Source organism: Trematomus bernacchii, unplaced genomic scaffold, assembly GCF_902827165.1.
Source record: "Trematomus bernacchii unplaced genomic scaffold, fTreBer1.1, whole genome shotgun sequence".
NCBI lineage: Eukaryota > Metazoa > Chordata > Actinopteri > Perciformes > Nototheniidae > Trematomus > Trematomus bernacchii.
In genome coordinates this window covers 462992-485782 of record NW_022988146.1, presented here as the reverse complement: position 1 = coordinate 485782, position 22791 = coordinate 462992, and the positions used below count along the sequence as shown (strand labels likewise).

Below are 22791 nucleotides of genomic sequence, written 5' to 3'. Positions count from 1 at the left end.
AGTAGAAAATGACTTAGACTGCGTGTCTCAGGTTATAATTTTAGGGTTTTAATAAATGATCAGATACAGATCAGTTTGCCTCGAAATAAATGTATGAGAGTCTCTGAGGGGAAATTACATAGTAAAGAGACAATAATTATAGTGACAAAATAAAAACAGTATTTAGTAAAGTAAAGTGGGATGCACACATATTAAACATTTAAAATCAAATTATATTTACAATCACCCATGGGAATTATTTTCACACAAATAAGTCAACGACTCATATTAAGTGTTCTACCATCTTCAATGTTTGTGGTGAAAGTACTTCTAAGTTTAAGTAACAAAAAGGACACACGTTGAAACAGAGCCCTGGATGCAGGAAGTCCCAGCTCCTTCTCTTTTGTAGTCATGAGCCGCGTTCACACCGCAGTACTTTTCCCACTTTAGTTCCGATATAGTTCCGAAATGTCGCGTTCACACCAAAAAGAGCCGGAACTAAAATTAGTTAATCAGAACCTTTTTTACCCCCTTTTCCGTCCCTGCTAGAGAGCAGGGACTTTCGTGGGAGAAAAACGTTCCTATGTCTGATTGGCTGGGCGGATTACAAACCACGGCCCGTAAAACTCCCAAAAAGTTTTGTGAAGCCGCCATTTTATTATCCTCGCATTAGCATTATTAGCATTAGCCCAGCGCACAAACGCAGAGAGACTAACTTATGGCAACACAAAAGAAAACATGGGAGCGGTGGAGATGAGGAGGTGTCGGCGTTCTGGCGATTTACTCGGAAGGCTTCAGTAGAAGCTGCTGGGAGTCCCAGCCAACACACTCTCACTCCCTAAACGTCCAGGAGCGACGCTTGGTCAGGGTCCCGTGGCGTGCAGTTGTGACGCGCCGAGGCTCCTTCAGCTTCATAAACGGACGCAAAGAGCTTTCAACTGATTGCAATGTATTCCCATCGGCGGCGGTATTTGACGCTCAGGGAAGCACGGCATCGGTCCATGTCGGCGGCCCTTAAAGGCAATGTGAGCGTCCATTCCCATTGGATAACGGAGAATTGTACACCCGGAAGTAAGTATTCTCCTTACTGTCGATTGATTTTACAGTGATATGTGCACTACTCATCAACTCAAAAACACCAGATTATCCTTGTTAATTACACAACATTGATTGGTTTAAATTGTGTGCAATGCTTTTGTATTTTTCCCCTTCGATTCGGAGAAACAAATATTTTTCGGAGTTTAGGATGGCAGAAGACACTACACTACCCAGAATCCTCAGCTATCGTTTAGGACTACACCATGTGCTTTGTTTGACAAACCCCGTGTCTGTGATTGGATGTTGGAGTGGCAGTGCGCGAAGTTTACACCGCGTCAAACAGCACTTTGAAATGGAATGAAACCCATCGACGGCACACTATCCAAATCAAGACCAGTCTATGATCAAGACTCGAACGTGTCCTACCCCCCTCCTAAATTCTGCACATTTCTTATTCTATCTACATACATCTTATAAAAGTATAATAAATATGTATAATATCGGTTAAAATAAGTGCTTCAACATAGTTAACATTGCAGGAAAGGAACAAACCATGCAATATATTAAACTTGAAGTACTTTGTCAGGCTTAATATAGATACCCCCAAAGCTTTTTGCTTACATGTATTTAAAAGAAGACCTTAACCTAAAGTATTATTTAATGTTTAAATAAAGCCTAATTAGTTTGTCTGTTTTGCACATCCTCCTATTAATATCTTTGTACATCCGGCACTAAACTGTTTTATTCTAGATACCATTTACAGTATCTTCTAGATATTTTCTATTCTATATTTCTATCATTGACCTTCTACTTTCCTCCTATTTTGTATATACTCTTAATATTTAAATGTTTTCATAAAATATAACACATTCAAAAGTGCTTTACAAAAATGAAAGACATTAAGAAAAAGGCATTTTAAACAGTCATTAAAAAGCAACACAATCTACCTGCATTGCAATGACTCTAAACGTGTAACAACGTGCTTTAACCAGTAGGAGGTGCGGGTTAAAAAGCTGTCAAGTTTACAGTGTTAACAAAATAAAATATACTGCTGTTTCTGGTTTAGTTTACGACGGATATATTCTGTTATTGTTTTGATATTTGTAACACAAAAGCGATGGAAAAAACCCACAGCAACACAGAAAAGATGGTCTTAACATGACCCAGCGGTCTAGTAGTTAATAAAAAACAATAATATCAAAACAAAATATTACTACTAACTTTATTGTGAAATTAAAACAGAACGGTAAAAGAATAGTTTCCGGTCTATTCTGAGGCCCGATCTCTGTAGATAAATAAAGAACTACGACAGATGTGTAATGTTTAATGCAGCCAAACCATTCATTACAATGCATTCATGTGATGACTTTCAAAGAGTAAAGCAAGCACTGCTGAATAAAGTATGATTTGATCTTTTACGATCTTTTTATCATAAGGAATACAGTTGGAGGTCAACCAATCACAGAGCTTGAGAACTAATCACGGGGTTTGTCAAACAAAGCACATGGTGTAGTCCTAAACGATAGCTGAGGATTCTGGGTCATAATATATGAGCAATACTTCCACACCTGTGTCATCAGACCTCACAATGATGCGGGAATATGACTCTGCAAGATGGCATGGAGCACCATCCTTGTGTCTGTCTCCTCCTGATCACTGTACAGTGATGGCAAACTGCTGACTCCTGCTGTGTAGATGCTCTTCACCTCCTCCCCTTCGTCAAATCCTGAGTGTAGTCTCTGTGGGGCAGCAGTGACAATGTAGTTGCTCACAAACATGCACAGTGCAGTCTTGTTTCCACTACTCCTCACGTACTTCCTGTAGTTTGGGACATTTGTTTTGCTTTAGGTTATAACACTTGTGTTATTCTTCAGAGCTGGGTCCTCATTACAGATCTGCACTTTTTTAAATGCACCTGCATTGACACACCCGTTCACAAAATCATACTGAGTGTTTGATACATATTATATATATATATATATATACATATATAGAAAACAAGAAATTAAATGTGTGGTCATGGTATTTGACAGGTATGACGGCCCACAGTCAATCAAAGACCTGGGGCCTCATTTATAAAGGGATATACGCTCAAAAAATGGCGTACGCCAGTTTCTACGCAATGTTTGCGATTTATAAAATTCTAACTTGACGGGAAAATGTGTGGTCCTCCACGCAAACTCTAACCCATGCGTACGCACTAAGCACAACAACGGGAGAGACGAGAAACTGCGACACCGTTGGCAGAAGGAAGAATGGAGAGAAATATGTGGAAATAATACCATAAATAAAATGTTACCTCTCATTTATCAAATATGAAGAATTCATTTTCAAACATTGATTAAAGCCAATCTTAAAATGATTAAACAAACGCCTGTTTGAGACTCCTCAGTGCACACAAAAACATAACTTGGAGAAATAAATAAATACGGATATGTTATTTAAAACCACCTCGAATATGTTGTGTTACAGTGTTAATGTTATGAAATGTTTTCTCATAAATGATGCGGTAAGCAGGAGGACAGAATTACGTCTAAACTGACGCCGTTTTGCATTTCTATATAGCCTACTATCACGTTTAATCGTGTTTTATGCCATTTGCCAAGACTTGATAAGTCACTCGTAAAACACAGGAGAGTAGTATTACATATCCCGCTTCAATCACATTAGTATGCATAAAAAAGTGACAGGTCACACCTTCCAAGTCCCGCCCCCTAATTATGCTAATGAGCCCCCCTTTGATATGCTAATGAGCCCCTTTGTTCGAGGTGTTATCGCGTACAGGTGTTACATCCGCCCGGTAGCCCCCCACCCCTCTCAGCCCCCACCCCTCTCAGCCCACCCCCCCTCCCCCTCACATACAGGTGTCACATCCGCCCCTGTCGCCCCCACCCCTCTCAGACCCCACCCCTCTCAGCCCCCACCCCTCTCAGCCCCCACCCCTCTCAACCCCCCTCCTCCTCCCCCCTCCTGTCCGGTCAACATGTCGGTTACAGTTTAAATCTTGCGGACAAAATTAGAAAAGTGCTGGTCAAAGGTCTTCTATGTTATTTATTGAGCTTTGAAACAAATTGATATGATTCGATATTAAACCAACTAATTATAGTAGACAATTAACTATTCAAACGTGTACAGTAATTTACAATAACACGGGAATAATAAACGGAGCGCTCTCCCCCTCTCCTGACATACGCCAGTATCATGCAGCTCGCGGATCCGATAATGAGTGACCCGACAGTAAAACTAAACATATCTATAAATAGTTTAGGTAGTTTGAGAGGTAATTAAAATAGCTACGTGTGATATCTGAAGAGTGTGTTTTGTTCCGCTCACCGCATGCAGAGATGCATGTCGATTAGTCCGCAGCACCGGGTCTCTCCCGTCAGATTAGACTTTACTAGCGTTTATGTTCATAACGATCAGATATAGCTAGTTCTAGCTAATGATATGACTACCTGCTTATTAAAAAGACACCTAAACAATAAGCGTCACTATGCAACGGGGTGAGGCCACAAAGTATAGCACAGCATTATGCATTTTGTTTACATGCCCACCGGAACCCCGAGGCATTACCAACAGATCAACGCGCAATCAACCCATACAGGACATCTCTTGCTACACATTATGTGTAGACATTATAATTGACTATTCTTGTCTTCTGATGTTTAATTACATCACCCCATTAATAAAATAATCCCTATATGAAGTTATATGAGGCGGGGTGGGGGTAATATTAGAAATAGCTGCAGGTATGGAGAAAAGAGAAGAGTCTCCCCTCACACCCCCTCCCACTCCCTCCCCTCCCCCCTGCCTGTCACCTCCTGATCTTGCTATCAGCCATTAATTCTCATTCACTAAGTCACCTAAAACTTTTATTGGAATTGGGTTTTCTTTAGAGCTGTTTTCAGTGAGACAATGCAGTTTCTGATCATTTTAAGTTTTCAAGTTTCAAGGCTTTATGGCATATGCCCATCAGCTACAGTGTAGATATGTCAATGAAAAAACATAGGTCACAGGCTCCTCCAACAGTGCACATAAAACAGATAAAATACTGCAATAGAATGTTTTTGATATGACAGATTTGTGCGTAATTCTCTCGCAAAGGAACTGTAAGATACACGTTTATGTATGGAAAACTTTATAACTTGGTAAAATATTCATTCATTTGTAACGAATTGAGTTTTCTTCAAGAATCAAACTCTAATGGAGAGTTTGTGATTTTAACACTGTTTCGATGAAACAATGCAGTTTTGATAACTTGACTTGACTAACATTACTTTTTTAATATTTTTCAACATACTGTGATATTTTGTTTTTTTTCCATTATATTTTTGAATATACAGACATTCAACGCAATAAGTCCCACCCCAATTAGCAAATCATCCAAAACTAAGGACCCCCACTAAGGCCCCGCTCACACGAGGCCGTTTGCGTTTTATGCACAGTATTCGTATTCAAAAAAGTCTTCCGTTCACATGCATTTGTTTCATTTAACGTGTCTGTTCAAACGAGGCCGCTGGAAACTCTGTAGTACATATGCTGGGACTGTAAGTGGCGCTGTACTTCCACACGAGACCGCTCGAAAGCTGTAGTACATATGGCGGGACTGTAAGTGGCGCTGTAACTTCCGCCACAAAATACACCAAAAGCAGCGAGTATAAGATCCCCCCCGGATGTGTGTGAGGCACAAACAAAACAAACAAACGAAGATGGCTGTTATTCGCGCAAGAAAGGAGCTATTTTCGTGGTCCGACAACGAGGTGGAACTTCTTTTAAGTGTAACACTTGAGTATAAGACGACAAAAATACAGGATAATGTAGACTGGGAGTCCTGCAAGCCTAAATATACGGAGATAGCCGACTTATTTCAGGCGCAATATCCGAGGACCCCGACTGAAAAAGATTTCCCTCACGAGAAGAACACAATTTCACAGGGCCAGCTTACAGCGAAACTAAAACAGGTACAAGGGGACTTGTTCGACATGGAAGAGTCGTCGCCCGGACCAAGTTCATCCCCGAGTTTGGAGCATTCCACGGATTTGCCAGAGTCGAGTAGATCCAACGGAACTCTGCCAACTGCTGCGGTTGTGAGTCATCGCAGGGATCTGCTCCAGGTATGTTCATGATTTCAATCTTAAAGGGCTTGCTATATACTATGATGCAGTACCTTCCACTGAAAAACTGAACCGGTTTAAGCTTGGTAAAATTAGAAAGTATTTAGAGCTGTTTTATTTGTAAAATGTATTGAGAGCTATTTCACAACATGCCTTTTGTGTTCTGTTATCTGGTGGCTATGGTCCTATTGTGTATTAATTCAAACTTTCTCTGGTTTATTATAGGCACGGCTGGACGGCCACAGAAGTGACCGCATGAAGAGGAAGCTTCCAGCTGAACATGCGGTGCAGGAAGAGCTGCGATTAAAAAGCCGGATGTTGGACTTAATGGAGGAAGCAACCAGCCGCAGCGCAGCCAGCATGGATCGTATGAACAACACCATGGACAACATTAATGTGACTGTACAGAATGGCCTTTCCCTGATGAGCCAGTTCATGCAAGTTCATACTAACAACAGTGGATATGGACACTTCCAGGTGCCCTCATACCCACCCCGAAGGCCACACACGGCCACACCAAGATTAAACCCCTCTGTACCACACACCCCACAGCAACAATCTCCTCCATATTCATTCAGGCGGTCACTGGATGAGGAGGAGCAGTAAAGCAGTGAGCTTCTTTTTTTTTCACAGCACTTTTTGGTCAAAGGAAGTCTGTAAACATTTTTATTTTTAACTCCACCAGACTTTGTACAAATGGAGAATCACTTTTTTTTTAAGCCTTTTTTTTTTAGCTAGCAAAGGTATTTTTTTCCCTTTTACTGTGTACACATTTATAAATAATGTTATTAATAAAAAACCTTATTAAAATAAAAGAACAGTCTTGTCTTTCATGTAAGGGTCAATGTACTCCGCAAGCACTCTCCTCACTCTCTTTCCTTCTCCCTCATTACAGTCAGTGAGATATCTATATCAGTGTGTGGGAGGCTGTAAGTCCTTTTCACCTTGTAAACCTAATTTTGACTAAATACACCACATTTATGAAAAGTAACCCCCCCCTAGTGTCAAATATCTGAACTGTGATATGTCACATTGGGCCTTAATGGTAAAGCCCAAACTATTGTTAGGCATATATTATAGTCTCAGATATATAAAAAACATGTCTATGAAGTGTTTTGCTCAAAATACCAAAAAAATTACCCATTATAGCCTCATTCCCTTCTATTTCATCTCTGGAATCAATATGATCAGTATTATGCATTTCACAAAGAAAGTTTGCATTATGATTTTTATGAATTGTATAAATTCAACTTTGATTCAACATTTGCTTATATTACTTTTACTGAAAATCCTCAAATATTGGTTAAAATACTATTTAGAGAAGGGAAGGTAACACAATCTTAACAGGTTAATATAATAGTTTTTTACTACAGTGTATGTACTATGTTTCGCTAGTGGCCAATACAGTCTGAAAATACCATATCAAAATGTACGGTTCTTTTACTATATGTGTAAATAAATACGGTACAAAATATATATGGACAACCTGACTCGGTAGAATGGGCCATATAACTTCATTCATGAGGATGATGACATTTGTTGCACATTAAGTTCAAAGAAAGTCTGGAAGTGGTTGCAGCCAATTTTATTTTTAGTTTCACACTTTTGACATTGGAGAATCACATAGTTATTTGCTTAGTTTCACACATGTGACATGCATTAAAAAGTACTAAAAACAGTTAGGATATAATACAAAAAATCCTGTAACAGTCCTCAGATTTAGCAGCCAGGTACATATACCTAGCCAGGTATATGAATATTGTACAGCAGCCTGTCGCTGAAGGAGCTGCACAGTGAGGACAGGGAATGTAACAAAGAATGTTTATCACATCTTAATAAACACCTTTAAAAAAAATGTACAGTCTATGTACATACATGGTATGGCCTCCTCTTCGTCCACAATCTGTTTTTTCAGAGCAGGGATCTTTCCAGTTTTTAAGTACATGTTTAGCTTGGAATTAGCAAAGACCCGTGCATCATGCACACTCCCAGGCCACTTTACCACGACATCCATGAATCGGTACCTGTAATCACAGACAGCCTGTACATTAAAGGAATATTTTCCTTTCCTGTTGATGTAACTAGTGGAGTCGTTAGATGGCTGCTTGATTTCGATGTGGGTTCCGTCCACTGCTCCTAAACATTGTGGCATGCCATGTGTACAATGGAACCCCTCAACCAGATCCGCGGTCTCGGGCTCAGTAAAAGGCAGCTTGATGTATTTTGGACCCAGGTGGATGGTGATCGCTCTGCATGTCTCCCTAATAATGAGGGACAAAGACGGGCGGGAAACTCCGAAGGCGTTAGCAGTCTTCCGTAGCCTTCCCTCGTCGCTCAGGTAATAAAGAACCGCAGCAACCCTTTTCAGTGGATCAATTGGCGCCCTCATGTTTGTAGTTTTCTTCTCGATATATGGGCGCAGTTCTTCAGTCAGGGCAACAACAGAGGCTTTGGACATGCGGAAGTTCTCCCTCCATTCATCGTCCACGACAACGCCATTGACAAAATTGTCCCACCAACTGCTAGTTCTGCCCGGTCTTACCCAAAACTTTCTCCTGGTCGCCCTTCTGGTTGTTCTCCGCGGTGGATTTAGCCACATGTCGTGTATGTGGTTCTTCATGTCCACTAGTTGCTTGTGGTTGTCGTAGAAGCACCGTAGTTGTAGCACTAACATATTAATCATGGTCAGTAGCGTCTGGAGCACAACAGCAACCCTGTGATCCGCCATTCTTGTTGTTGTTGTTGTAGAAACAAATCAGCAATGAGGCGGGGGAGAGGTGGGAAGAGGTGCGAAGAGGCGGGGCTGTCGTTATTTTCCAGGCAATATTCGTATAGAGGCGATTAAACGGACTCGGTTGACCCCCCAGAGCGTTTCGTTTGCAAATCTATCCACCTTGGGACCCGTTATCGTTTGTGTGGTCAGTTTCTATCGGCCTCGTCTAAATAATAGGGCTATACGCACGCGAAACTATGCAGATACAAGCCGTTTTCTCCTCGTGTAAACGGCGCCTAAGACGAACAGATTTTCTTTAAGACTGTGACTCTTAAAGGCACTTTGGGGTTTTAGTAAAACAATCCAGTTTTCTGGAAATAACTTAAATGATTTTCGTTTTTTCTCCTACAAAGATACTTATAGTTACACTTTAATGGATGCACAACTTTATAACTTGGTAAAATATTCATTCATTTGTAATGAATTGAGTTTTCTTCAAGAATCAAACTCTAAATGGAGAGTTTGTGATTTTAACACTGTTTCGATGAGACAATGCAGTTTTGATAACTTGACATGACTAACATTACTTTTTTAAATATATGTTTTTAGATGCTTTACTTTTGATTTCTTTCATGTTATTTTAACACAACATTACTTTTTCATATTTTTCAAGATACTGTGATATTTTGTTTTTTTCTCTCCATTATATTTTTGAATATACAGTGATTTTTATCAAAATACAACATGCAACTATTACATATACAATATTACGACTTTTTGCGATATTTTCAACACAATATACTTCTTTTTTTTGTAGGGCTTCAGGATATTTGGCATGTCATGCATAAAACCGGTGTCATCTTTCCTGAAACTGACGTGCTGTCCGTTTTACAAACAAGTTATCTTTCTGCTTCTTCACCCTCTGAATTTTCCTCCCCCGTCCCTCTTACTTCAGCCATCACAACAGCAACCAAGTCAGATCTGTGAAATTAAACACCTCTTCCCAAAGCGTGACTTCCCTATTGAGGGAGGGGGACAGTAGGGCCTAACCCGATTGGCCAAATATACTAACATGCAGAACATATGGTATGTTTGAAAAAAGACTAACCATCTATCCAGTTCAAGCTGTCTTTAAGATGTGACATTGCGCTCTGACTTTTTCCCGTAAAATCGTGACAAACTATTACTTATTAAATTTGACCTCATGCTGCTTGGTTGAAAATGGTAGATGAAAAATAACTTTTTAAAAAGAGTCAAACAGCGAGGGACATTATACGGGTGAAAGAAACTCTCATTTCTACAGATGACTCCCCCCACCCAACGCAATAAGTCCCACCCCACTCAGCAAATCATCCAAAACTAAGGACCCCGCTAAGACGACCGTTGAAAACTAGCCATGGATCTGAGAAAAACCAAGTCTGCTGTAGCCTACCCTTATTATCACCAGGATAACGGATATGGGTTAATGACTGGATGTTACAAAGTAAGGGAGAGGATGTTCCCGAAGAAGAGCTTTCCTCTATATCATATCCATGTAAGGTCTTTAGGACAAAAGAGGACTATGATAAAATGACATATGAAGAATATCTTTCTTTAAAAGATGGTATTATAGATAACCTTTATAGAAACAATATATCTCATACAACTCGCCAAGATTGCAAACGACAATTAGCAGAAAAGAAAAGCAAAAGTAAAGAAAACCGAAGAAAAAGAAAAAGAAAAATGAAAAGGAGAAGAAAAATGAAAAGCAAACGCAGATTGCGAATGAAAAGAAAAGGGACAATAGGACGGAAAAAGACAAAAAGAAGGAAGGTGAAAAGAAAAAGGAACAAAGTGAAGAAATTTCAACTAACTATAGAAGATGCTGATAGTGTTGTAGAGCCATTACCGGATCATAATAATCTTATAGATCATCTACCGCTAACCGACTGCTGCGAATGTGTTGAACAAATACCAAAAGCAATGGCAGAGCTTTGCTTCAATATAATGAGAAAAAAAGCACGATACTATGGAATTACCCAAATTGGCGACAGTGCCAGAACATGTATTAAAAGACTGTTGGAGGATCTCTATTCTAGTATCGGTTGTCATTACAGCGAAGGATATGCCAAAACGTGTGATGACATAGACAAAGCTTTTGAAGACAATTATATGGTACCCGTCCTTACAGCTAAACAAATCCTATGCCAGGTATTCAACAGACCACAAGAAGCACAAGAAGCCCCAGAAAGGATTACATTCAGAGCTAATAATGGTGAAACCGAAGAAGAAGCAAAGCAGATTATAATCGTTGCGGGTGAAAGGATAGAGAATTTGCAAGTGATGTTAATGCACTTATCTGATATAAAAAATGCATTCATTTACTTCCAAGAGACCCCTAAACATCTACTTGGGCAATGTGAATTGAACGATAAACCGATCACTGTAAATGAAACGCGGAGAGAAGCAGCAGTGCAAATCGTTAAGTCTATTACCTTGTATGCACTACGACATTAACTTGGTCAAATGTAATATGTCTTTCTGAAAATGTGGCGAATGGTGTGTTTTTCAATTAAGCAACCATAACAAATGAAAATGTGTTTTATTTTTGCTTTCATATATAGTAATAGTATTAACTCCTTTGACTAGACTGTACTAAAATAAGACGTTTCACTGTTAAATAAAAATGGAAGTAGAAAATCGAGATAATGATGAGGTTCGTTATGTATCCAGTAACTATGAACAGCAGTTGAAAATGTTATTTAACCCTTTAACTCTAATAGACAAATCTAAAATAGCCTCTAGCTTATCTATAAGTTTGTGATTTTAACACTTATTCACTGACACAAGGCAGATTTTGGCTTTTTTCTCATGCCAAGATACTTTTAGACACACTTTGAGGTATGCAAAACCTTAAAACTAGAAAATGAAGTACATTGTCTGATTAGATTTTTTCTTAAAGACTGTTTCTCTAAAAGGCAAGTTTTGTGATTTTTAACACTTATTTACTTTTTTTTCTCTTTTCTTGTGTTATCAAGATACTTTTAGATACACTTTTGATGTATGCAACACTTAACAAAAGGGTATAATATGAAGTACTTTGTAAGGAATGGGGGTTTCTTTAATACCCCGTTTTTTATTTTTAAAAACACTTGTACAGTTAAATAATGTAGGTTTTCTCTGATATTTTAGTTATTTTCAGCTACCAAGATACTTTTTTTGATACACTTTAATGTAGGAACATTTGGCAACTGGTAGAATGTCAATTATTTTGTAATAAAATGTATTTTCTTAAAGACTGTGACTCTAAAAGGGGAAGTTTTTTTTTTTTTTTCTCCCGTTGTCTTTCACTTACTTTTTGGATACAGTTTTATGTATGACAACTTTACAACTGGTAGAAAGTTAAGTACTTTTTCTGAACAGATTTTCTTTAAGACTGTGACTCTTAAAGGTAAGACAATCCAGTTTTATGGAAGTAACTTAAATTATTATTTTTTTTTTTCTCCTACAAAGATACTTATAAGGTGCGTTCACACCGGAGTACTTTGGTGTACTTTTCCCACAATAGTTCATCAGAACTACGATATATTTGCGTTCACACCAAAAAGCCCCAGGAACTAAAGTAGCTCAACTTAGTTCGCGAGACTCGCTTTTCAGTCCCTGCTACAGAGCAGGGTCTGTCGTGGGAGAATGTAGTTCGTACGTCTGATTGGCTGTGCGGAATGCAAACCACGCCCGTTTGACTCAGAATTTTTTGTTGTAAGCGGCCATTGTATTTCCTCGCTGGACAGCACATCCGAAGAGATTCCTTTTGTGAAAGCAGTTATTATAGCAACACTAAATAAATCAATTGGAGTGATGAGGATGTGTCTGCGCTTCTGGCGATTTACTCGAAGGACGCGAAGCGCCACATTCTGAAGCTTCTACTGCATGCAGTTTCAGTGGATCAGCAAAGTTAGCAGACCTGGCAAAGTCATGTCGGGACGACTACGAAGGTAAAATAAAATACATGCACTGCACTGTTTTAATCTGCACAATACTGGTCTTAGATGTACTTTTATTTGCTCAGTAGATCGAGCTAGCCATGGTAGAACTTGCTAACGTTAGGTCCAAGCTGGCTAATAACATCTAGCTAGCTAGCTATTCTCATCCATGCCCGCTATGAACACGTTTTGACTTGTGAATAAGTGCAATGTTCTGTAATTTGCTTCACTAACTCATGGCACTAATCGTGTGTTTCAGGCGAGGTGTTTCTCTCAGGATTAGAAACTAGTTTTCTCCTCCGGGATAAAACGATAATATATCGTTAGCAATTAGCATGCTAGCTGGACATAATGCTACCTCTGTGGCTAATGCATAGAGGTAAACAACAGATTGTAGTTGCTATAATTTCAAGTAATTTGCAACATTCATTCTACATGTTAATGGTAAAAGCTTAAACAGTTGATTACCTGCATGCCACAAAGACTGATGTTCTAATATTTTTGCACATTTAAGTAGAAATGTAATTGAAATTCTATTTACTGCCTAAACATTGTTCCTTCTCATAGTATTATCCTAAATAGTTTGACCTTGTTTCCTCAGAAGGCTTCTCAGACTACATGGAGGATCCCTCAGAGAAACACAGTTTCCACGTTCAGTTCCCCCCCGCTGAGAGTAGGCAGCCTGCGCCCGGTCAGCGGACACCATCAGGACCACTATCTGATCACAGAGGATCCCATCCTGACCGCTGCTGCCATACTGCAGCAAACAGGAGGGAACGGAGGTGAAAACACACTTTATACATTTAGATATGTGGAGCACAAAGAAAAGTGTTGAGTTTAACTATAAAAATATTAGTTTCAACTAACCTAATACCGTTATATGAACTTTGCTGTGTTTTCAGCGTAGCTTTGTAAAGGTAACATTTAGCAGCTAAACTGTGGATAACAAGTAAACCACATTGGTTTGTTATTCAATATGGCCACCAAAAGCTTTTTGAATCATTACATGTCACTTGTTAGACGCTTTTATCCAAAGCTTACCTACTCAATACTGTGGGCAATCCCCACAGGAGCACTTTGGGGTGAAGTGTCTCGGGGACACAACGACATGCCCCTACACACTACCCCTCCGTTTGCGCGTTCGCGCGGAGGGTCCGCCACATTAAGTGCTGTTCCAAACCAACGAGTGTGGAGAGGTGTGGAGGGGGAGTGGGCTATCAAGCCCTCAAACAGCGAGTCTGCATCGGTGCTGACTTGAGACCGGTCTCTACCTGACCGGAGTCACGCTGTGTGTGTCCGTCAGGAAACACGCTGTTAAAAAGTAGTTCCAGCAAACATCCACTGATAAATTGCGATGTTAACAACCTCATGATAACCTCATATTTTTTTAACTTAGGATCATACCTGTGTTTAGTCTAGAAAAAGGTAAATGTGTGCATTTTATTATAAAGTTGTGTATATTTACAGACTGTTGCAAAAACTAAGAAACTTATAAACATCAGGTTTAAAACTAAAAGAGCTTTACAGAAAAAGTAACACAATGAAAGATGTTTGGAGTTTTATTTGAGTTATTAATTTACATTTTTTGTCTAAGAGAAGCTGATTTGAAACCGTTGTTACATACAGTTACGGCATTTCCTGTTTCTGCCGGAGAGAGGGGAGTTTGTCCCAAAGCTTGCCGCTGTATTTACTCCCTCCATCTGACAGGAGGGAGCCTCGTTGAGCTGCGAGTGTGGCTACAGACGGAGTTCACTCCGTCACGGAGGGGTAGGGTCGAGGGAGTGGTTTGGGATTGGGCCTCAGAGGTGGAGATCGCCCACAGTGATGACTCTGACGTGGGGGGCTCTCTGTTATGGGCTGCTCCCCTTCTGGTATTTGGACAATGTTGTGTCGTTGTTGCGATTAAACTGATCTTGTATCTTGCATATTTCACCTTAGGAAAGTGGGCACGCGATGACAGCTTCCTTGACACCATCATGGCGATGGACTGCCGTGCCATGGTCAGCAAGGAGAATGAGGACCTGCGTGCCAAGGAGATGCACGACGAACGGCTGCTGCATTGCCCAGGAATCGAGGTGGAGCAACAAAATACCTTTCAGGCTGGGCTTCTGGCAGTGCTAAGCGAGCTGATTAAATCCAACAGGCCTTCAATACAAAAATTAAGAAAAACTTGTCGTCGTTGATAAACTGTACAATGACTTGTTGGGAGGCGTGTGGTGCAGTGGTCTGGTGCGTTGGTGTTCGGATCAGGGGAGCACAGGTTCAAACCCCACTGCAGTCAGGATGTCGTTGTGTCCCTGGGCAAGACACTTCACCCCAAATTGCCTACACCTGGGAGAGTTCATTTTGTATTATTGTGATTATATATATATATGCCACTGTTATTAATACTGACACTTCACTTTGCACTAAGGTGTGTGCTGCTGAGCCTATCTATTGTTATTATATATATATATATATATTGCCACTGTTATTATATTGTTTTGATACTACTGACACTTATTGATCTGCTGCTGATAAATAAAAGAGAACCTACATTGCGATTAAACAGAAAATGTATCTTGCTTATTTCTCCTGACACTTTATCTTTATGGTGACCTGTGTAGCATCCTATACATCACATGTAAGTGATTATTCTGATACCATCATGACACCATGAAACTGGCGAAGCTTTATTTATTGTGTCCCACCCCATATATGTGTCTTTGAAAAAGATCATTCAATTGTATTTCAAAATGGCGTCCATCAACACAAACACTATTTATAGAAAGATAAATGGTTAAGTTTGTAATTAACAGTGTTGTGAGTTCAATATTTTAATTAATTATAGTAAGGGAACATAGGAGGATATATAATAAAGGTGTTAACTGCTGAGCCTATTTACTGTGTAATACTACAGACATGTTAGTGGTATTATTTCTTATCTAACTCTTTCCTATGGTCAGACAAATCAGAAGTCATTTAAACAATTTGAGATTGTTCTTTTTGTTTCTCAATTGATTTTCCAGAATATGCACCACCTAGGCACAGACTTTATATCACAAATAAATGAATGACATGTACTACAGTAATTGATTATATTGATATTGCCTACTCAGATATAAATGTGTATAAAATGAAATCAATTCAAAGTTTCTTGATGCTTTTAATGCAATTCATGGCTGCAGGGCAAACGTCCAAAATCCTTATTCTACAATCATTTAATCAAGACACTTGTGTATATTTTACTTTAATTTGTAATAAACAAAAAAATATGAATGGTTGTCATCAAGCTGGGTCGCCGGTAAGGCAGTCCATTCCTCCCTGTACTCATCACCACGACGCTCACACAGGTTATGCAATACGCAACATGCTGCCACCTGGATTTTTGATATTGTCCATGTTGCAGTCGTTTCGCTTCATCAAGCACCGCATATCTGGAACACATACAAAGACACAAATTAGCCCTACATAACTCCATAAATCCTACATTAGATAGTATTAATGTGATTTACTGAACGTACCATTGCTGTTCTTTGGGCGTGATAACGGTCATCATCCTCAGCTGTCCTACGACGAAACATGTCCATAGCGTGTGCTTGTCGCCGTCCAGTCCTTTTGTTAAGGCTTCTTAACCGCGATCTGTATTTGTGGCTGAGTTATTGGCTTAAATAACTCAGCACCAAAACCACAACTTCAGTCAACTCCATAGCGTGTCTGACTGAGGTCGGAAGGTAAACAGAAGCATACAGCGGAAGCGGAAGTTTTTTTTTCTTCTTCTCTCGGTTTTTTTGGCGGATTGCAACTTTAAGGTGCATACCGCCACCTACTGTACTCGCCGTGAAGTTGTTTGCGGCCTGCCAGGAAAAGCTAAGCAGAAGAAGAAGAAGTGACGTCAGCGGCTCATTTGCCTAATCCACCCCCAGGAACTCATTTTGGTGTGAACGCGATCTGCTTTAGTTCGTCAGAACTAAAAGAACTCTCATGAACTAAAGTTCTCAGGAACTACTGTGGGAAAAGTACTTGGTGTGAACGCGCCTATAGTTACACTTTAATGGATGCAAAACTTTATAACTTGGTAAAATATTCATTATTTTGTAATGAATTGAGTTTTCTTTTTTGTTTTTGTTTTTCAACATACTATTGTACACAATGACTTTTCCATATATATATATATATATATATATATATATATATATTTTTTTTTTTCAGACAAACTATACTTTTGACTTTTCCGTAAAATCGTGACAAACTATTACTTATTCTTACATTTGACCTCTTGCTGCTTGGTTGGAAATGATAGGTGAAAAAGCTACAAAGCTTAAAGAACTTTTCTAAAAACTCTCAATTCTACAGATGACTCCCCCCACTCAACGCAATAAGTCCACCCCCCACTCAGCAAATCATCTAAAACGAAGGACCCCACTAAGACGCCCGTTGAAAACTAGCCAGGGATCTGAGAAAAACCAAGTCTCCCCCCGCGAGATGCAGCCAGGAACAAACTCCTGGACTACTATCGTCCCCAGCATTGTGGACACCCAAATCTTGCAATACTACAGCTGCTGATGTTACTCCTGGGGCCAAGACGTCTCTGTTTTTGAACATAGTGAAATCGGACTTGGTTGATATTCTGGAGAGGGTGCTGCATCGGTACAGAGAAGAAATCTGCAATGGATGCCGAGTCAGTCACCCCAGCCAGAGGCAACACGATTGTGTGAATGACATTCCAGAATATTTCTTCAGAAACAATTACAACGCGTTAATGAAAAAGACTTTGGCTCGCCGACTTCATTACTGCGATTGACCAGAGTCTTAATGATATAAACATTTACATAGCTGAATGGAGGATCCAAGGCGCTTCAGAGGCTTTTCTGCACAATCTCAAAACTGCAGACGCCTCAAGGAGAGACTTGAAAAGATCCACGCCGAGCTGGATGGAGAGGAAGAAGACTAATAACCAGCGGTTGATTTGAAGCCAGGGATTTTTTTCGATACTTTGACTTTTCTTTAAAGTAAAATAAAAATGGGTAACTACTATGGAAAACAATCTGTATTTATCTATCAGAATGCAGTCAATACCTGTTTAATAAGTGTGTTGTTGATGACGATTGAAAACAGAATGAGTAGTGATCCCCGTGTAAACAGAACGGCTGAAGTTTGTAAACTAGAAGACATTTTGGATATCGTTCATTCTGGCAGTACTATTCCGGGTCATTGGGAAACGATTGTAAACGAAACATTTAAAGTGGTACTGGAATCTTCATTTTCCGAAACATTCTGTAACATTACCGAAGAAATGAAACAAACACCAAAAGTGTATCATGTGCTCGCATTGTATGCTCTGTTTGTAGATGTAATGCATCTTTGTGTCAAAAACAGCATACACATGAATACTTTGGCCGAAGTGCAAAAACTCCATTATAATATTTCCCTTCATCTGGGGGATTCTATGCTGGAGAAGATCCTGGGGATGTTGCAATCAGTATAAATGTATTATTGATTCCTATGGGGTGAAAACAATAAATTGTAAATATGAAATTCTGCAAATAAAAAAAGTGTTTTTTACATTTAAAAAAAACTGTTGTCTTCAAATCATAGTATAGTATTTCCTACATATCATTTTAAAAAAGAGTCACAGTGTAGAATGTCCAAACATTTAATTTAAAAGTACTAGTATAGTATGTTAAAAGTATCTTGAAAAAAGTCCAAGTATAGTATGTAGTTAAGAAATATATTATATAGTTTTGTCTGCAATGTCAGTATAGGATCTCTAATAAAAAAAAAAAAAATTAGAGAAAGTCATAGTATAGTTTGACAAAAAGATCCTGAAAAAGTCATGACACTGTGTGTTGAAATGGTTTTGAATAAACACATCAGTATTTTAAAAAGTAAAATTGTATCAAGTGCATCAGACAACTCAAATTACTCCATTTGAACCATATTATAAATAAGTAAAGAATGGTCATAGTATATAGCAGGGGTGTTTAATAGTTTTCTGTGTGTCGGTGTTTCAGTGTTTCAGTGTTTCAGTGTTTTCAGTATTTCAGTGTTTTGTGTTTCAGTGTTTCAGTGTTTCAGTGTTTTGTGTTTCTGTGTTTTTGTGTGTCAGTGCTTTCAGTGTTTCAGTATTTCAGTATTTCAGTGTTTTGTGTTTCAGTGTTTCAGTGTTTCAGTGTTTTGTGTGTCAGTGTTTCAGTGTTTCAGTGTTTCAGTGTTTCAGTGTTTCAGTGTTTTGTGTGTCAGTGTGTCAGTGTTTACAGCCTTTCTTTGCTCTGATCAATCCCCAGGGATCCTCCCCTGGAAGGAATATAGCAGGATGAGAGAAAAACATTTAAAAAACGTTTCTTAGAAGTGGCTATAGCATTTGATGCAATTCTAAAAGATAGTCAGATTCCTAAAAAGTTACAAACGGATGCTGGAAAATAATTATTTAACAAGATTTTTGAAGCCTTGCTGAAGAAACAAATAATTATTTTCCACCCGAGGGACGGGGGAGGAAGCAGAAAGATAACTTGTTTGTAAAACGGACAGCACGTCAGTTTCAGGAAAGATGACACCGGTTTTATGCATGACATGCCAAATATCCTGAAGACCTACAAAAAAAGTATATTGTGTTGAAAATATCGCAAAAAGTCGTAATATTGTATATGTAATAGTTGCATGTTGTATTTTGATAAAAATCACTGTATATTCAAAAATATAATGGAGAGAAAAAAACAAAATATCACAGTATGTTGAAAAATATGAAAAAGTAATGTTGTGTTAAAATAACATGAAAGAAATAAAAAGTAAAGCATCTAAAAACATATACATATATTGTGAGGGGAGACTCTTCTCTTTTCTCCATACCTGCAGCTATTTCTAATATTACCCCCACCCCGCCTCATATAACTTCATATAGGGATTATTTTATTAATGGGGTGATGTAATTAAACATCAGAAGACAAGAATAGTCAATTATAATGTCTACACATAATGTGTAGCAAGAGATGTCCTGTATGGGTTGATTGCGCGTTGATCTGTTGGTAATGCCTCGGGGTTCCGGTGGGCATGTAAACAAAATGCATAATGCTGTGCTATACTTTGTGGCCTCACCCCGTTGCATAGTGACGCTTATTGTTTAGGTGTCTTTTTAATAAGCAGGTAGTCATATCATTAGCTAGAACTAGCTATATCTGATCGTTATGAACATAAACGCTAGTAAAGTCTAATCTGACGGGAGAGACCCGGTGCTGCGGACTAATCGACATGCATCTCTGCATGCGGTGAGCGGAACAAAACACACTCTTCAGATATCACACGTAGCTATTTTAATTACCTCTCAAACTACCTAAACTATTTATAGATATGTTTAGTTTTACTGTCGGGTCACTCATTATCGGATCCGCGAGCTGCATGATACTGGCGTATGTCAGGAGAGGGGGAGAGCGCTCCGTTTATTATTCCCGTGTTATTGTAAATTACTGTACACGTTTGAATAGTTAATTGTCTACTATAATTAGTTGGTTTAATATCGAATCATATCAATTTGTTTCAAAGCTCAATAAATAACATAGAAGACCTTTGACCAGCACTTTTCTAATTTTGTCCGCAAGATTTAAACTGTAACGGACATGTTGACCGGACAGGAGGGGGGAGGAGGAGGGGGGTTGAGAGGGGTGGGGGCTGAGAGGGGTGGGGGCTGAGAGGGGTGGGGGCTGAGAGGGGTGGGGTCTGAGAGGGGTGGGGGCGACAGGGGCGGATGTGACACCTGTATGTGAGGGGGAGGGGGGGTGGGCTGAGAGGGGTGGGGGCTGAGAGGGGTGGGGGGGCTACCGGGAGGATGTAACACCTGTACGCGATAACACCTCGAACAAAGGGGCTCATTAGCATATCAAAGGGGGGGCTCATTAGCATAATTAGGGGGCGGGACTTAGAAGGTGTGACCTGTCACTTTTTTATGCATACTAATGTGATTGAAGCGGGATATGTAATACTACTCAGGAGGTATGGAAACTAAGAACACCATATGTGGTAAATTGGACAGCTGATATAACACAACACATTAGTTGTATTTCCTTTAACTGGTGGATTATGGATATATAGTTGCTGATCGACAGCTGGAACACAAACCACTAAATACAACAAAAATAATTCAGATCCAGTCGTCATGACTCCACTCCGGAGGGATTCCCCGATCATTGCTTACAGTTTCTCATCAAGGGGGTGTCTCCTGTCCCCGGGACAAACACACTGCCTGAGGAAGGTTATGTGTATTTCTTTTGTCATTAACTTTTTTCGGACCACTTATTTATTTATTTTGGTGACGATCCAACCTCCATGCTGCTACTCTGGTTCAAACTGCATCCACCAAACAATATGATTTATCTCGACCTCCCCAAAATAACCAAAATCTGACACGGTGTGAGATGTCTTTTTTAGCTGTTCGGTCGTAATTTCCTGCGATCTTCTTCATGCAGTCAGTCAAAATGAATGAATGAATGGGCGTTTCTTTGACTATTTATAGGCAAATATGGGTGTTACGAGTCGATTGTGATTTATAAAGGGAAACAGGCGTAGGAAGTGCCGGTACGCACTTCCCTCGCCGGTACGCAATGTTTTGTGAATCGGAAAATGTCGGAACATTTCTGTACATATTTTTTTGCTTTGTACTACGTAAGCAACTTTCCCACGTCAATCCTACGCAAGGCGTTATAAATGAGGCCCCTGGAGAGGCAAAGGAGAGGTGCAAGTGATGGAAGGCCTACGCATGTTATCACTGGCAAAACAAATGTCCCAAACTACAGGAAGTACTTGAGGAGTAGTGGAAACAAGACTGCACTGTGCATGTTTGTGAGCAACTACATTGTCACTGCTGCCCCACAGAGACTACACTCAGGATTTGACGAAGGGGAGGAGGTGAAGAGCATCTGCACAGCAGGAGTAAGCAGTTTGACATCACTACAGTGATCAGAAGGAGACAGACACAAGGATGGTGCTCCATGCCACACATCTTACAGAGTCATATTCCCGCATCATTGTGAGGTCTGATGACACAGATGTGGAAGTACTGCTCATATATTATGCAAGCAAATACATGTTTGGTTCATCTCTAGTGTACATGCATGCAGGCCATGGAATGAGAGAGAGATATGTCCCCATCAACACCATATGTGAGAAAATTGGAAAAGACATGTCTAACTGTCTACCAGCATGTCATGCACTCACTGGCTGTGGCACAACAAGTAGTTTGTACAGAATAGGAAAGACAATCAGCATCAGCAGGTAGTTTGTGACCCTGACCAGAGCTGTTTCAGTGCTGTGGGCGGAACGGAAACCGGGCTGGAATTTCTCAATGAGGCCGTTTAGTTGGAGATGGTCCTGAAGCTGGGCGGCAACTGTAAAAACAGTTCCGATGGTGAAGTCAACAAAACTCAATTTTTTAATGTAATTTACTTGCCCTAAATTAGTTTTTTTTCAATGTGCGTTTAAATAAGTAACACTTAAGCAACAATGAGAACATGTTTTAAGAACTCATTAATTTGTAAATTAATATCACATTTTCTGAACTTTCTTTAAAAATACGTTTTGGAAAACTTAATAAAAATGCTTTTGTCAACGCCACGGTCATGCCACGCCCTCAAACGAGAATACCGCGGTGTGAGACTTCCTGTTCCTCTTTGCAGCGGTTCTTCAGCAGTTGGACACGTGTTTGTTGGATCCTCTTCAAACCATCGTAAAACAAGTAAGCATGCCACCTGAGTTATTAATTACTGCTTTTTAACTAGCAAGTGTTATTTACTTTTCTTGTATTCACTGATTTGAACGGAACATCGACATTTTAATGCATGCCAGTGCATTACTGCTGTTAAAGTTAGACTCAGCCCTGTCATGGTCTATTTCTTCGCGCAAAGTTGTTGGGCAAAGTTGTTGGGCAAAGTTGTTGGGCAAAGTTTGCATCAAGTGCTTACCGACGCAATTCTGTTAAAAGTGGTTAAGTTAAGAGTAGTCTACGTATTAAGAATCA

The 22791-nt window shown here is 39.6% G+C and overlaps 1 protein-coding gene across 1 annotated transcript; it reads left to right on the top strand.

The window, feature by feature from the left end:
• Window positions 1–5650: 5650 nt before the first annotated feature.
• Window positions 5651–6909, top strand: LOC117475823. Its single transcript, XM_034122179.1, has 2 exons — window positions 5651–6131; window positions 6357–6909. The coding sequence occupies exons 1-2, from the start codon at window positions 5691–5693 to the stop codon at window positions 6735–6737; spliced, it is 822 nt and encodes a 273-aa protein (XP_033978070.1). The 5' UTR covers window positions 5651–5690; the 3' UTR covers window positions 6738–6909.
• The last annotated feature ends 15882 nt before the right edge of the window (window positions 6910–22791 follow it).

Bases quoted from the DNA above. Each gene is read 5' to 3' on its own strand.
- LOC117475823 (XM_034122179.1), top strand. From the start codon at position 5,691: ATGTGTGTGAGGCACAAACAAAACAAACAAACGAAGATGGCTGTTATT. The intron at 6,132-6,356 runs GTATGTTCATGA...GGTTTATTATAG, and splicing joins ATCGCAGGGATCTGCTCCAG to GCACGGCTGGACGGCCACAG.